The sequence below is a fragment of the Monopterus albus genome, unplaced genomic scaffold, assembly GCF_001952655.1.
Source record: "Monopterus albus unplaced genomic scaffold, M_albus_1.0 scaffold50.1, whole genome shotgun sequence".
Lineage (NCBI taxonomy): Eukaryota > Metazoa > Chordata > Actinopteri > Synbranchiformes > Synbranchidae > Monopterus > Monopterus albus.
Window position 1 is genome coordinate 3713687 of NW_018127930.1, and position 16550 is coordinate 3730236.

General features: G+C 39.4%; 1 protein-coding gene across 2 annotated transcripts in view; it reads left to right on the plus strand.

Annotated features, from left to right (window-relative positions):
• The window catches only part of LOC109960802 (leucine-rich repeat transmembrane neuronal protein 4), a 101434-nt gene extending 94077 nt beyond the window's left edge, over window positions 1-7357 (plus strand). Inside the window, exon 3 of one of the 2 annotated variants that reach the window (XR_002275047.1) lies at window positions 2097-2172. Coding sequence is in view for 1 of the 2 variants with exons in the window: in XM_020601165.1 (XP_020456821.1) it covers window positions 2097-2420 (324 nt within the window). In the remaining variant the exon portion in view is untranslated. Of the gene's footprint in view, window positions 1-2096 lie in introns of both variants that reach the window. The other variant, XM_020601165.1, reaches the window with a different exon arrangement.
• Window positions 7358-16550: the final 9193 nt, after the last annotated feature.

The following is a 16550-nucleotide window of genomic DNA, read 5'->3' on the forward strand; positions in this document are numbered from 1 at the left end:
CTTACAAGTACTCATTATGCAGAATGGCACAGTTTGCATTAATGTATAACATGTTATTGGCCTATAATTATTGGTGTATAATTATGTACATCACAGTTAATATAGTAGAGCTAAAGTTTCTTTGAAGTAGCTTGCACACTTCTGGGTAGGTTGTGAATTTCCCACCAGAGATTAGAGTAATTAATATTATCAAGTCATAATAAACTAAATAAACTTAGTGTGGTATTTAACCATGTACTGTAGCTAATTTATGTTTTCAGTGCCAAGCTTCTGAAGCTTTTTCTTCGGAAATTTTTGCTGCCAACCATTTTTAAAGGACTGTTAATTCAATGAAACCTGTTCACATCAATATTTGTTTATTATCCAGGTTACCAAGACCATTGTTTCAAGTAGGATTTGTTGCTTTTCAGCTTTCCGAATGTAAAAGATTCTGCATGACTAGGTACCAGCACTAGTGCTAGTACTCAGTACTAGTAGAAAAACATGTCTTATATCTTTTGGAACTAATATTTTTTGTTAAGCAATGGTTGAGATTTTACTCACAAGCTCTGGCTACCATCATCATGGTAAAAGTAAATGTCAACGATGTGCATGAAAGACAGTGCAGTTGTGACACTTGCTCTGTTTCCAATGCCTCCTGAAGATTCAGTATTTGCATTATTCATGCATTTCATCTTAGTGTCATATCTGTAGTTCCTGTTGTTGTTGTGTACTTCTTGTTGCCTGTGCGCAGAGATCTGATGATCTGTCACCCTGCCAGGCTGTTGTGTTTAATCCAGGTCAGTTGCCATCTTACCCTGCTGTTTTCATGGCCTGTTGGAAATCTCCTAATTAGCCTTTTTTTTTCTAAGGTGGATAAGTGTGTGATTTAGTTAGGCTTATGTAGTGTCTTATCTGTTTGTGTGGCACTGTGGTAAAGCTTGTGAAGGGAGCACAAGACCAGACAAATAAAGGCTCTTGGCTGTGACACAAGTGACACGGCAGTGGAGAGAACACAGGCCTATTTGCTACAGCTCTCATACTATACCATCAATTTAAAAAAAGTGTGGTTTTGCCATCTACTGTGTAGTTTGTGTGTCATTCATACACACATCTATCTCTTCATGCAAAAGCATATCTTCTTATTCTTCTGACAGTCACAGTGAGCATTATAGTACAAGTCATGGGCAGGAAGCTTATTCTGACTTCTATGTGTGATGCCTTTCACATCTGTAAAAAGCAGTTGATGCAGAGGCTTGGCAGCACATACAGTATTTTGGGTCTGTAGCAGCAAATTGATTTTAGGTAGCTGGAGGCTCAGGTGGTCACCATTTGATGATGATTACAGAGGTGAGCTGCCAAACCAACTGTGATGTAGGTTTGGTCACAAAGGCACAATGAAATGTTGCAGAACAAATTAACTCCATTGGACAAATGAAACACCATTTCAATGTAGCAGTTATTTTAAATGAAAGCAGCTAGGGCTTGTTAGTTTTGGTTTAACAAATTCCCAGTATTTAGTCATTGTTCCAGCAAATGGAACTACGCTCAACCAAGGAAACACTTCCAATAAAAGTAATCAGTAATCAGGGCAAGTGTTTCTGGAGACATGTTGCGTTTGAGTTTCAGCCTTCCATTCTACAAAGCATTTTAAAATGATATTAGAAAATATCAGCAATGGATATTCTAACTTTTTCAGTTTTTAAAAAGACATGCAAAAAATTTGGGCACAGTTAAGATTTCATAAATTCCTATTAACACACAAGCATTAAGCAGTCTGTAGTTTGACCCCTGACTTATTTTTTTACTTATTAACCTGGTGCATGATCATTTTAGTGACTGAGCACCATGTTTTGCTCAGCACAACTGCACACTGTTGAGAGCATATTATTAATCAGCATCCTTGTGTAAATGAAAACTGTTTAGTGGTATGTGGGAAGATGCTGTGCATATCTTTTTACACTTTATCCTTTTGGTATATCTGAATGACAATTTCCTGAAATTCTGTAAGGCTAATGTTTTCTTTTTTCTCTGTCTCCTTCTGTTTATGTTCCCTCTCTTCCTTCTCATTCATCCTTTTTCCCTTCACTCTTGGACAATCCTGTCCATTTCCCCAGGTTCCTCACCAGATGGGTGCACTGACCTTCTACCGCTATGAACAGCCTATTGTAGATTACTGCCAGGCCCATCAACCCCTGCGGCTCAACATGGGCTATGAAGGACCCCCACAGGGCCTGGAGGGTCTGGAGGACCTGGGGCCGTGTGATAGGGCCACTATACAGACAGTGGCACTGCCTGCCATTCCCTCTGCTGCCAGCATAGGTGCCCCTGTGCCAGGGCCTTGTTCTCCTCCAGCAACCCTCAGACCACCAAATGAAGGTCCCAGCAGTGGACCTTTTCCCTCTGCCGAGCGCACCGGCACACTCAAATTTGGACGCTAGCCAAGCCTGGCTGTTAAGAAGTGGGGCAATGGCTTCTGATTTACTGTGACTTTGAAATGAAGGGGCAGGCGAGCTGGTTATTCAGTGCGGCCTTGTTTTCAGAACATGAGTATATGACACAAGGGGACAAAAATTTCAAATTTTGTCTTGAATTTGCTATATGAAACACGCAGTCTCATGGTAGAGGTTGGGACATCCTTGCTGATCATTTTGATTTCTTTTTCAAAAGCACCTGTTAGAGAACATCTCACAAGTAACTGATGGAAGGTAGTCCAGCATATTACAAAAAGTATAACTTTCACAGTCCGGTCTTTTAAGTAGCTGTATCATGCAGCACCTGCTCCCAGCACAAACGGCAGTCTACTTGTGCTACTTGAGCCAGGAGTGGAAAAGCGAAGTGCAGTAAACATATTCTCAATCACAAAAAGTGGGAGCAGTAAAATGAGATGGAGTTTGATGTCATGTGAAGAGCAGGAGGCTTCCTACTGTGATTATTATTAAAATTTCCAGTCAGTAGTTTTTAGCAAAGGCAAATCCATATTATTTCATAAAGTGAGTCAATTTCTTATGACAAGTAATAACAGAGCTCCTCTTTCTTTTGTTTTATTTTTTCCTTTGGATGTACAATTTCATTCTGAATCCCATTAATGTGCATGTCAAACCAAAGAGTTTTATTTTCCTTTTAATGCACTTAAGCAATTTTAGCTAGGGCATTCTTAAAATGCCAGTTCAACTACTAAACTAGCCTCTGCCAATTCACATTTACATTTTCAACCAAATCTCCTGGTAGTCTCAGATGGACTGAGCATGTTTTTACAGATTAACAAAACTAGCACTACATACAAGTGAGATAGTGAAAGTTAAAATTTAAAGAGGTATTTATCATAATGATGTATCTTATCTGTTCCTCCCAACATAAGTTCAATTGTTATCCATCTTGGAGATGTTAAAACAACAACAACCATGTAATCTTGAAAGGAGATGCGGCATGGTCCATAATATTCTTGAACATACAATAGAGGGGCCGTTTTTCACATCAGAAAGCAGGTCTGTATTGTATATGATCATATCCTAGCTGAATGATTCACTATGCTTTAAAGAGGTAACCATGGAGATTTTAAGTGGTAAAATAAGTACATATGAATGCAAAGTATTGTACATATTCTTTAAAAAAAAAAGGTCCTCGTTACTGAAGATTAAGACCACTCTCACTGCCCCAAACATTTGTCGATTGTTGAGTCAGTGGTTGACTTTCATCTCACTGGATAGTTTGGAGAGCACCATCTTGCTGGGCTGGCAAAGCTCTGGCCATGTGCTCCCATCTCCCTCTCCACCACAGAGAACAGCGGTGCCTAGTGGGGGTGTGTTGAACCAGCACATTGACTTCTCTTTGACCTGCATATGAACCCATGGACTGTTACTGGGAATATTGCCTGACATCTCCTTTTTGCCCAGAAAGCATGCCTGGAGTGCTGAACTTACTGGCCACTGTGTCAAGCACTGCTCCTCAATGACTTATGGAGCTCATGAAGACTTCAGATGTGGCTGTGATGGCCTGTCTCCAGCTTAATCCAAGCAGTGCGCTAGGGTTGTCAGTGGTCATGCTACTGGGAGATGTGGAAACTGTGTTTGGTCCTTCCACAGTGCAACTGATTGATCTGCAGATGAAACTGCAAGGGAATATAATTTCCCCCAAAAAGTTAGTCTATCCTCAAGATAAAGGAAAAAAAGACATTTCATTGTTTTGTTTTGTTAATTGTCTTTTTGGCTTTGAACAAAAGAGACAGTTTTGAGGTGTTTGAAGATGATGTCAAGAAATTCTATAAAATTAATCTAAGGACGAAATCAAATAGAACTTATTTATCGTGTAAATAGTGAATCTTTAAAGATGAAAAAGTATGAACTTCACTTCTTCTGAAACACAAACTGCTTGTGAACGGAAGAGGAGCCTTACTGACTTTCCAGGGGAATCTGTTACCAAGATGACTCGGTGAAGAGGTTCCTACTGCAATGCTTCTGTTGTTTCAATGATAAATATTTTTCTATTTGCTCCCGTCACTATTATAACATTGAAAAAATTATGTTACTGAGATTATTTCTCAAATCCAACAATTTTACAAACTACCATGAAAAGGGAAGATTGGGAGTTTTGTTATTGTGATGTACTTCAAGTGTCAAACCTCATAGAAATCCATATTTTGTGTTCTGATTTCAGAAATGTTAGAGAACCCATCATGCAAGAGGTGGCTGTATGATGTCTTGTTAGTTGCATCCTAATTCAGTCCTCTTGTTAAAGACTTTTAACCCTGTCTGCCATTTTAAAGTCTACTCAAGGACAAGAAGTGTGCTATCTTTATACCAGGTTAATAGTTTGAAGGGTGTCCTTTTTGATGTGCCATTATTTTGTTAAATGTTTTATCAGAATCTGGCCCAAAAACAACAAGTGACCCAAAAAACTTCATGGTTCTATGACTAAGGGTTCAGTCCCCCTTTGTGTACAGGATATTGCATAAAAAGCAGTTGATTCGCTAAGTACAGTTGCTTAATAGTGCTGGTGGAGTTTACTTTGTAATAACAGCTGTGCCAATGTCTTTATAAAGGGAGCTCTCTTAATTCTACCCATGTATTGTCTTGCTCTGCTCTGTATCACCCCTGCTAACTCCTTGACCTGAATTTCATGTTTGCCTCTTGGTGAATCGGGTGAACTTGTTTTATGATGTTCTATTTCTGTCCGCATGCTGATATTTTGGGAAACTATGCCCAGTTAGGGTTGAACCAGAGACAAACAGTACAGGAGATATTTCCTGTCTGGAGTGCCCTGGAACCAGAAGCACCTGTCATGGACAACTTCAGTTATTTTAAAGCAACTTGTTTGCTGACCCATTACTGCCCCTGTCACACCTAAAGTAGAATTCCCGGGTACTGTATAGGCAGTTGAAGTGTGAAAGAGGCTTCTGTTGGGCACTCACTCCACAGACAGACTTTCTCTTTAATAGTCTCCGGCTAAAGCTCAGCACCCATAGTAATTACTTCAGATTTCGGAACAGTGGTAATGGTTCAATTCAGTTTAACCCCAGTGATCAAAGCTACGTTGCTCTTCATGTGTAATTAGAAAATGCTAATAAAATTTTTGTATGTTCTCAATTAAATCAACTACTAATAAGAAACTGATTAATCATGCCTAGCTCCCTGATAAAATAAGCATAATGTTAGAATCCTGCTGCCACTAATAATTTAGTCTTTTGTCCATTTCTTTTGCCATCAGAGAGCTGGAAGCACAGGCGCTGCATGCTAATGATGCATGTTTGAGCTGAACTCCACGACCGTCTGCACTAGTCCCACAGTGCCAACAGGCTTTATTTTCTCTTCTGCTTTGTTTGTTTATGGTTTTGTACACCCCAAGCTCCCCACACCCCTTCACTCTTTGCGTTTGTACTCAAATCCCCACAGGGAGCCCACCCTCCCTTTTTTGCTCTTTTCTCCTTGGGGTGGGTTGAATAAAGGTCTGAAGAATTGCAGTGAAAACTTTCATATTTCAGTGTTTATGCTCAGAGGAAAAGCTAAATCTCGAAGGGAAGAGGGAAAGCAGAGGAGATGAGACAGAGACCCAGAGATGCTATACAATAGGGAAGATGTTGATGGACAAATGTGTAAGTGTAAGGGCATTTCATTCTGTTACACCGAAGGCTTTGTGATGTCTCCAAATGTCTCAGGCAGCTTTATTTCCACTGTAAGAAATCATAAAAACTGATTCAGTCAAGCTCAAACACACACATCACATACACACATCTTCTACAGAGTCACACCGGGCACACAAAAACTAACCAAAAGGCATATTTACATCTTCTAAACTCAATGTATTATGCATGCTGACATACAAAAACACACATATACAACATACAGTTTAAACACCTTATTTGAAGTGACATTGTGTTTTACTATATATTAGCAAGAATCCACTTCATTTCCACTTCAAACAATCAATAAAAGAAAACAAACAAAAAAAAAGCAGGCAACACACGCCTTGATAAATGATAAGGAAGGTCTGCAGGTTTTGACACTCTCATTCATTCCAGTTCACCCAAGGCCATCTGAGACGGTTCAGAAGGTTCTAATCCATTACATGATAAGTAGATTTGAAAAATTTATTCCACACCAGACACAGATTTGCAGCCTTTTCTTACTCTGCACACATCTGTCTTAGCATTAGGACATACCCACACAGCGCACAGTCATGACAGATAGGAGGGCTGAGCAGAAAAAAAGCAAGCTAATGCTCCTCATTTGCTACTTCTAGAGTCCCGATTTCAGTTTCTATTTTTTAGTATGTCATTAGCGTGTGCTGACTGCAATGTGTTGAGAAATAATAAGTTTGTCATGCTAAAAGGCATATAAGTATTGCCAGCAATTTAGCTGTAGCCTGCATGTGCCCAGAAGGGCTGTGTGTGGGTGTGTGTGTGTGTGTATAGCAGCATCTACTCCTCTACCTCCTCTGAACTAACATCACCATTAATGATGTTCAGGTCAGCCCGGTTCTCATTGATTGTTATTGTTCCATGCTGTTTCTATTAGCAGGAAGTCTTTAACCTCTGACTTAAATTGTCCTGACTCTGTTTTTCTGCCTCTGCTCATGTCAGAGGGGACACAAAAAGGAAAGGCATGATCATTAACCACTGTCAGGGAAACACACTTTTTTGTTTGTCTGACAAAGCCTGTTTGCACCCCTAATTGGATTTAATGTAAGCACTGAAGAAAAGAAGATTTTTACTTAAATGGGCTGCATTCTAATCCTGCAGTTGGCTCAAGAGTATAGTGAGAGAAAAGGCAGTGAGAAGCTGCCAAAAAGAAATATCATAATTAGTTTTTGTTTCCTTGCAGGTTCAAAACATTTTTCCTCTTTCTTTTTTTTTTTTTTGCGCCCTCTTAAATATTTTCCATATAAACCATAGGATCCCTGGTTTCCATTGCATTAATTTTCTGCACAGAACATTGATTTCTGTCAGATGTAAATATGTGCTGCATTGTTTTCTTTGGTAGGTTTCTTTCTTTAATTTTGTTTTCCTTATTTAGATTTTTGTTCTTTTTACTGCATTCAGATCTAAAGCATTTTTTGTGGAGACCTGGTCCAAGTGCAAACACATGGCTCTTCTTTGAGAATAATATTGTCAGAAGATGTTTTGTAAAACTTTTGATGATGATATCAGAAATAAACATCTAACGATGGAAGTAGTGATCTTTTGTTGCTTCAAAGGGGAAGTGTAAAGTTTCTGAAAGCCATGTCACCAGGCTGGTCTACCAGAATGATGCTATCAGTTGTGTTATGGGAAGTGTATGACAAAAACAACAACAACAAAGCCAACTTAAATTTTTTTGGCATATATAACAACTGAAGGTTGATAGGCCAAATTATAAGCATAATTTTTTTTTAATCATTGAAATTGTTATAACTGATAACTTTGAGTCTAAATTTGTGATTCATTAACAAAGTGCAAAAGTTCAATTGATTTGTTCCTTAGAGAATGCAAAAAAATCAGTTTTCAGTCTGTGTTTACTTTATATTTGCGTTTAACAAATGTTTCATTATTAAATTAACATTATTTTCTTGGTGTAATTAGTAATAAATAGTAAGACATTTGTCACTTTCAAGGTCAGAATATTTGATTATCAGTTTCAGAGCTTATAATGACGAGTTCAGTAGTTAAAAGTTAAGAGTCTCCAGACACCCCCTTTTATCTAATATAAAAAGTTATATGGTGAAAGCTTTTCTGTGTCTTTTTGCTAACCTATTGACATAGTGAAGTCAGATAAGCTTTTCCTTCAAAACTAAAACAATGAAACCCATGATGGAGATTCAGACTCAGACACTGCCTGCACCCTTATTATGATGAATAAACTCAGAAACTAAACTTATCAAGTTTTAACTTAAGAAGGTAAGTTTGGGGGAGGCGACTGCTCTATCCACTGCACCACTGTCGCCTCCCAACTGGAAGGTTGCAGGTCCGAATCTTGGTGCCTGCAGTCCACATGTGGAAGCACCCTTGGGCAAGACACTGAAGCTCCCCATTGCCCGTGATGGCGGCGTGTATGCACGTAGCAGCCCGTGGCCCTCTGCTCCAAACATAATTTCGTTGTACATGTTACAATGACAATAAATAAAGCTTCTTCTTCTTAAGTTAAATTGCCCAGATTCAAATTCAGCTTGTTGTCTTGAATTTCTGAGGTTTCTCAAGTTTTTTTTTCTTTTTATTATTTTTATAATAAACTAACATTTGTATATTTCTGCCAATCTATGTTGACCATTCTTTTTAAAGGATGATCATTTTCTATATTAATGGTATTTTCAGCAATCCTAATACAGACATTGAAACCAACAATGAACTGCTCAGGGTTAAAGTCTGTCAGTCTCCAATCTGGATTATCTTGTTCATCTATGGTGTAGATCTCTGTTTTTGTTCAAAAATGATTAAAACACATCACTGAAACACACTGCTGCACTGTGAGACACACTTCTTCACTACAAAACACAAGACCTGCATATTTGTTAAAAATATTGCCACAGAATCTCCAACTGACCAAAACTCTATACACCATCTGAAGTTAGCAAGTGTGAACTATGCATGTGCAAGATCTCAGTGCAATCTTTATGCTATGTTTACAGTCCACTAGCTCCTCATACTTTCATGGAGATGGAGACCATTCACTGAAACCAAACTCAGTATGTAAAAAAGGTCATTACAGTACTGAAATACTATGTACTCTCATGGCACAAGTAAATTCTTGTCAGGTCTAGGGAATTTGCCTACCAGACCACAACATACTGTACAGTAAATGTCATTGGTTGACAGTAATTATGATATAGAATGCAGACTTTACCTAAAGCCTGATGAACTTGGCTAGGTCTCTGCTCAACTTGTTCCACACAGCACTGATCACTGGATTGTTGTATTCCTGTTCTGGTGATGTCAACCCTGCACTGATCATGGTGCTGCTTTCACTTAAATTAGATAATAAACAGGCAGACAGAAACCAAACAAAATACTTCAGGAATGAGGGTTAACACTTATTGTTCATCATGATGTGAAAAATTCAGTCCTTGCTATTATCAGCACCATGCCACTCATGAATCCATTTCTGCTCTCCTCTCTCTAGTGCCTGCTCTCAGACTGACATACAGTATATAAGGTAAGATGGCTTTCTTGAAGCTTGACAGCCAGTCAGAAATGACAAATGACAATCTGTGACCATTACACTACCAATACCCAAATGGAGCATGGGATTTTCCAGACTTCCGTGGATCAAACACAGCGATAAGTGCCCCAGTAGTACTACATATCAGGTAGAACTTTTTGCAGACTTGCCATCTCTGCTATCATTTTACAGTAAAATCAGTTGACCCCTCTACAATTTATGGAATCATGTTGTAAAGTGGTGTATGGTTCCTCACCATAAGTATTACATGGGTGAAACAACCAAATACACAGCAGTCAAGTGACAATGACTGATATTTCATAAGGAACCTCTAACAATGAGTTCATAGCATATTGTTCACTGTTCATGAGAAAAGAGTAGGGCAAATTGTGGCAAAAAAGAAAAACCCTCATGCTTTATTTAATTTCTTACCCTCCGTACAGGGTCTTAACATTAGCGGAGTGTCAGAGGGTACGAGTGTTAGGGTTAGCCCCCCTCGCCAGGAGGGTGAGGGAGAACTAGGGGTAGGACACAAGATAGCTGACCCAGGTGCTAGTACAAAACAAAGGTTTAATGGGGAAAAATAAGACAATGACAACGTAACAACAAAACAGGGTCCGTAATACTTACAACAAACGAAGGGCAGTGATAACAAAGGAGGGGCAGTGATAACAAAGGGGACCAGGACGAACAGGTGCTCACACAAACTCACGGTAGAAGAACAGGGTAAGTATTGTCCAAAAAGCAAAGCCGCGGAGACGAATCAAAACTGAGGGTGTATGTAGTGTAGCGCCTATGTCGTGTAAATGGAGTCAAGCCAAAACGCAACAGTAACTGTCAGCGTAGCATTCCATTAGGACATACATAACATAGTGATGTGTGGGCACGGAGAAGGTTAATGTGTGTGTAGTGTAACGCGTATGTCGTGCGATAGAGTCAAGCCAAAACGTACAGTAACTGTCAACGTAGCATTCCATCCAAGACATAGGTACGCGTTACTTGGTTAATGTTTGCTAATGTTCCGGCGACGGCGGAGCGTCTGTCAGAGGTTTAAATAAGGGAAGAAGGTCATCATCGGGATGCACCTCAGCTGTGTGCGTTGACAAACCAGTTACTAATTACTGGAATGCAACACAGCTGAGGTGCAGAGCCCATATGACGGAGAAAACAGAAGAGACAAAAAGGAGGAGAGGCAGCGGCCACCGAGTGGCCCTGACAACGAGTGATGCAGTGGTGCTCAGGTCCATGCCAATGAAATCATATCGATATTTATTGCTATATGTTATTTTCAATTGATTCTAGTGAGGCTATATCAAGGAAGACAGTTTTATTGTTTACACAAGTGCCCTTTTATGGAAACCAAATTATGGTTTGGGATCAGTGGTGTGCTCTTCATCCTGGCCTAGAGATAGGATGTTTGTTACTGGTTCTTAGAGTGTGTTTTGGTGCTACCTGTTGATGATATACCATGACAATATTAATGGTAAAATAAACTTGCCTTATCAGTTAATTCTGGAGCAACCTTTGCAGGATTTTACAAGCTCAAGTAGTTTTTATAGAAAACCCAGCTCTCCCAGTTTTAAACGTCATATAGATGAATCACACACAATTTTGTTAGTCGGCATTTCTGCAAATTAAAGGCATTTAAATACTCGTTCAGCATCTAAACATATTCACAGTAATAAATGTAATCTGGACCTTTCACCACCTGCAAGACTGCAATCACATGGTCCAAAGATGGGGGACAAAATCTCATTGACAGCCTGTGGTTAGCCTGACAGTGCTTTCCTCAAAATAGCAAGACAATCCACAAGGAGCCCTATAAGAAGAAGATGGAACACACATTGTGATATGTGATCACACTGTGACAGTCCCCTCACAATATGTGAGATTGTCAGTCCCTGTAGCTGAAGTTTCTGAGGAATCAAGACATAGTGGTGTTTTTCAAACTTGTCAGCATGCTGAGACAGTGCTTCAGGCTCATCAATGGTCTACACACCAAAACATCAGCTGAGCTGTAATGTCTAAGTTGTGAAGTGCAGTAAGAAGTATAATAAGAGCACAAAGCAAAACTTTACAGTTAGAGAAGAAATTTGTTTTACACATCACAATACACATCATAACTCCAAATAGTCTGTAATTATTTCAGAATGATAAAACCCGAGAGCCTCTTCCTAAAAATGAGAGGATAGTTTGTGAACGCGCACACCGCCTGTTGCCCGTGCTGTGTTGAAAGTGAACAGTACAATGAACCACAACAGCATTAATTAATTAGAGTTTCTCCTCCATATATAGGTAAACTGTGGTATCAATGATAAGATGTGTAACACTCTAAATATAGCGGATAACTGAGAAACCCCGCATTTTAACTGGCATAATGCAGACATGCTAACTTCTCCAGCCTTACATCTGTTCTCTCTAACCATACAGAAACAACACATTTACAGGCATTCAGTATGTTTCTTTTTTTTCTTATCTTAATTTATCATTAAGTCCCAAACAGTCAAAACAAATAGGTACTGTGCTCCAGGGTAATCCATCGTTGATGATGGTAACCTCAGGCCTTGTATTTTTCTTCACATCCTCTGGTCACAGTGCAGGCAGGTGGTAAAATATATCCATAAAACCATGTATAGTCAAAAAAATTATGCTTTTAAAATGGCACCAGTGGATGTCAGGCAAGCTCACATGAACACACAAATGCCTGGAGATTATGACCATTCAAGTCCTTCAACAATCATGTAAGACTTTATATTGTTAGAAAAAAGGTCTCATGATTGAGAGTTTGAGCGACTTGTATAAACTGAGTTGTTCTGCATACTAGAACATACATGCTCCTCATTTTTTGAGCTTAGGTGATAATTCACTGTTGACATGGATAAGGATAGGAAAAACCCTTGGGTTTGGTTAAAACATTTTAAAACACAATGTCAGACACAGGACTCAATCTTTGGGTCTCTGCATAAAAGTTGCGTTTGTTTGACCCATCCATCTGCCCCAACCACCATCTTCTTAGTGTTTTTTTAATGTTCTATAGTTCAAAAGAGTGCACCTTCAAAGGACACTGTCAGCGCCTTGATCCACACTCCAGTCCCGCTGGTGGCAGTAATGTACCATTTCCTTGTCTGATATCTGCCATAAAACACCAAGAAGAAAAACACAAAGCAGGACACTGGGCTGCAATACAACTAACAGTTTACACAATTTTACAGCCATTATTGTGACATTACCAGAATCTGGTGTGGCAGAGGACTTCAACAGATTTGATACTTTCAACCAGAGAGGACAACAAAAAAAATGCTTGTCAGCCATTTATACTTTCTGAACTATCTGAAAATGATTTTGAACTGGGGCTCTGATACAAACAGAAAGGTTGTTGATGGCACAAAACACATTCAACCTCAACCCTAAAATCTTTGTACCCCACGGCATGGCCCGTGACATTCCTGCACTTCTTCCCCAGCTGTTGCATACAGCTCATTGCCAAAGTACTAAACAGGCACATGTCAAGGGAAACATCTCAGGAAAATGCAGAAAAACAGTAAACAGATAACATTCATTTCAAATGTAGTGTTCATTTTACAAACTTTTGGGAGACCGAACTGACATATAAACACAGACGAAGTAAACTTGACAAATGCAGCTGACTTGTTCTGAGTGCACCCATTACCTAAGCAAAGGCATACCCTCAGTGTCACAGAGAGATTGGGAGATTGATTTGCTTCAGCCTGCTGTCACTTCAGATGCACATATCATGCCATCACCGCCATGAAGGAACACGATAGGCCTGGTCACAGTCCGGCTCACTGTGGCTTTTGGAACACAAGGTCTTGCTATCTTTTACCTTTCTCCTCAGATAATCACACACCCTTTGGAATAATGTCAATCAATTAGTCTACTTATTCTTCAGATGTTTCAGACTGTATCCAGGTAACCATCAGTTAAGTGACACTATAAACATGATCCTTTTGCTAGCTGCTAATGACAATGGTAATTTTAAATCTAGAACAATAGTTGTTAAAAAAATTGCTTTGTGAATGTTTCACATCAACACAATTCAGTAATTATCTTAAGTTGAACCACCAACTTATACACTTTTTTTCCACAATAAAGATGTATTGCACCAAATTCATATGCTTTGGAAGGGTTTTCTTCTGCGAAGGCACATCTTATCTGAAAGGTTAAAAAAAAAGAAAAAAAAAAGGTCTGACATGGCTGAAGGGCCAGCCTCTTTCTGCTGATTGCATACAGTCCACCTCGTCTCAGTCTGTGTGAAAAGCCCTGTGGCTGGTGGTTGATTGGCCAGGTCAGGTGGCCTGGTAAGTATGCAGTGTCTGATTCTCAGTGACCTTTAAAAAAGTGCAGTAGTGGTGTGGGCTAAAATCTCTACTTGAAGAGAGTGGTAAATTCATGGCTTCATGGCTTTTAGATACTCTAAAGCTGTTTCTCAATGATTTGCAACTGCAACTCCTCTCTCTCTCTCTCTCCCCCTCTTCCTTTTTTTTGTATTTTTTTTACAGTTTATATGGCACTGTTAGCCCTACATCCACTACACGTAATGGAGCTCCTGAGGGATGCAAAATGCCTTGTCCTCATATAGCTTACATTGGCTTTTAACTGTATCCTGCCATAGACTGAATCCATAAATGCTATCCTCTATGTATGGCCATAGAGTGCGCCTTTCCCCTTGGCACTTTCCTTTTAGACACTGCATTGTATCTTTCCCTTGACCTGAAATGAGCAGTCAGCATTTAAAAATAGAAATTACATTTTGCTCTGTTGGCTCTCCTTTGGTTTTGTGGTTTCATGCAGTCTGTTTTTGTCTGCATCTGAAAAAAAAAATCATTGCATAAAAAGAAGTTCAGAACAGACTCACATGGAAAGTATTAGTAACCAGGCATTGAAGGGATGTTGGGATAAAGAAACACAATGACAATATTTACTTGAAATGTTATCAGATGCTAAAAAAAAACAATTTAAAAATAGGTAAAATAAAGTTTTTGTTTTTTAAAGATTCTGTTGTTGTAACTCAACAACACTCAGAGAAGAAGGCTGCAGCCGACTGTTAGATGCCAGCAGGGAAGCTTTAAGTGGCGTTTTTTCCACCACAGCAATCCACTGTTAAATGATTCAGTCGATGGATTGTCCAGCCCCCTGTGACAGAAAAGAGCAAAGCTTGGTTACTGGGCTTCACACAGAGACAGATTTATAGATGCATTGTCAAGTTCACCAAGGCTACCTGGAAAAAGTCTTAAAACTTTAACCAGACAGATGTTTGTTTCAACCAAAAAGCTTGAGCAAAACAGTAAAATAGAGGGAAAGCCCAGTTTCACATTGTGAAAACTGAGGATGCAAAAACTCTGCCAAAGATAGTGTTAGTATTGTACACATTCTGCACATGAATCAAGCCTGCATAGGGTGTGCAAGTGTGAGTTCATGATCTCAAGACCAACAGTGAGCTTAATAGCTTGGCTTCAAGAAATGCCATAAAATGAAAATGATTCCCTAATGAGCAAATAGTGTTGTGTGTATGAAAACAGAGAAAAAAAAATATTACCCTCACAAAAAAAAATAATAATAAACTGCTGGGATGTTGCCATGTTATGTACAATGAAATGTAATGGGACAAAGTGCTATTACCCAAAACATGTTGCAGTAAAAGGTCCATGTCCATCCTTCATTAAAAAATCAATTTTCATCAAGTTTGTCATATTCTTTGTTTAATTGTTTTTAAACTACCAAACAAGCTACAGTACACTGCACTTTCATCATTTGTTCTCATCATAGACCCAGGCTTTGTGATCACCACTCCTTGGCCATTTGTTTCTGAACAGTAATATAAAATACTATATTTCTTGATTGATGTTTAGACTGATTTATGTGAAGCAAAATGTTAGCTGGCTAAGTGAAAAGGCCCTAAGTTGATTCTCTCTGCAAGATGGTGCTGTTGTATGTGTCTCTTTGGATTGTTTTCTGCCATTTTTCTTTGGAAGTAGATCATCTATGCTGGTGTATGATTGTCTTGCTCTATTTAATACTCATTCTTTTGTAAAGAAATCATCAATTTATATGTATATGGTCAATCGAAACCACTACAACCACTGCTGTCAGGGATGCCTCCTACCCTACGGTGTCTGCCTGAGGCTTCACTAGCAGAAAGCACCACAGAAGAAGGGGTAAGAGAGGTGGAATACTTGTAACTATTAAAGTGGAGTTGGCATTATCCACTGGTTCTGACCATCGCTGTTTCTTTCATGGATCCCCTGTGGACGGTGGTCAGCCAGTTTAGCAGTGTTCTGTTGTATATACAGTACATACCAGTGGCTTTGGCTTTTTACCAGTGATTCTGGAATATTTGGAGCTGCTCCCATGTCGTCACCTTCTGAAGCCTTGTGTACTGATCCAAGAAAATGGTTCTATTCATACTCAAGGTCAGATAGGACCTTCTCTGTAAATATTGGTAACAACCCTTCCTCTTGTGGGGTGCCTCAAAGCTCCATTTTAGATCCTGTTCTTTTCTCTCTTTATATGTTCCTCCTAGAGTCAATTTTGGAGAAATATGACCTTTTCTTTGATTGTTATGCAGATGAAATACAAATCCATTTTACCCTGAGGTCAAAAGTGGCTGGGTCACTAGAGTCTTTATATGATTGTGTCAGGTTTGCTCGGCCGCTCTGGCCTCCCTCACCTTTCCTACTGTCTCTTGCCCATTTACACTAATCACGTTCACCTGTTCCTCACTCCCTTATCACCAGCTGCACTTGATTAGGTTGCTCACTATATTACCCGGTTTCACTCCTCAGTCACTTGCCAGTTCGTTCTAGTCTCTAGGCCATTTTTTTCTCCTTGCTCTTTCGTAGTTTTGTATGTATTTATTCCCTAGCCAGCTACTGTTTTGTGTTCCCCCCATGGACTGTTCCTCCGGACCGTGGCTCCACTCTC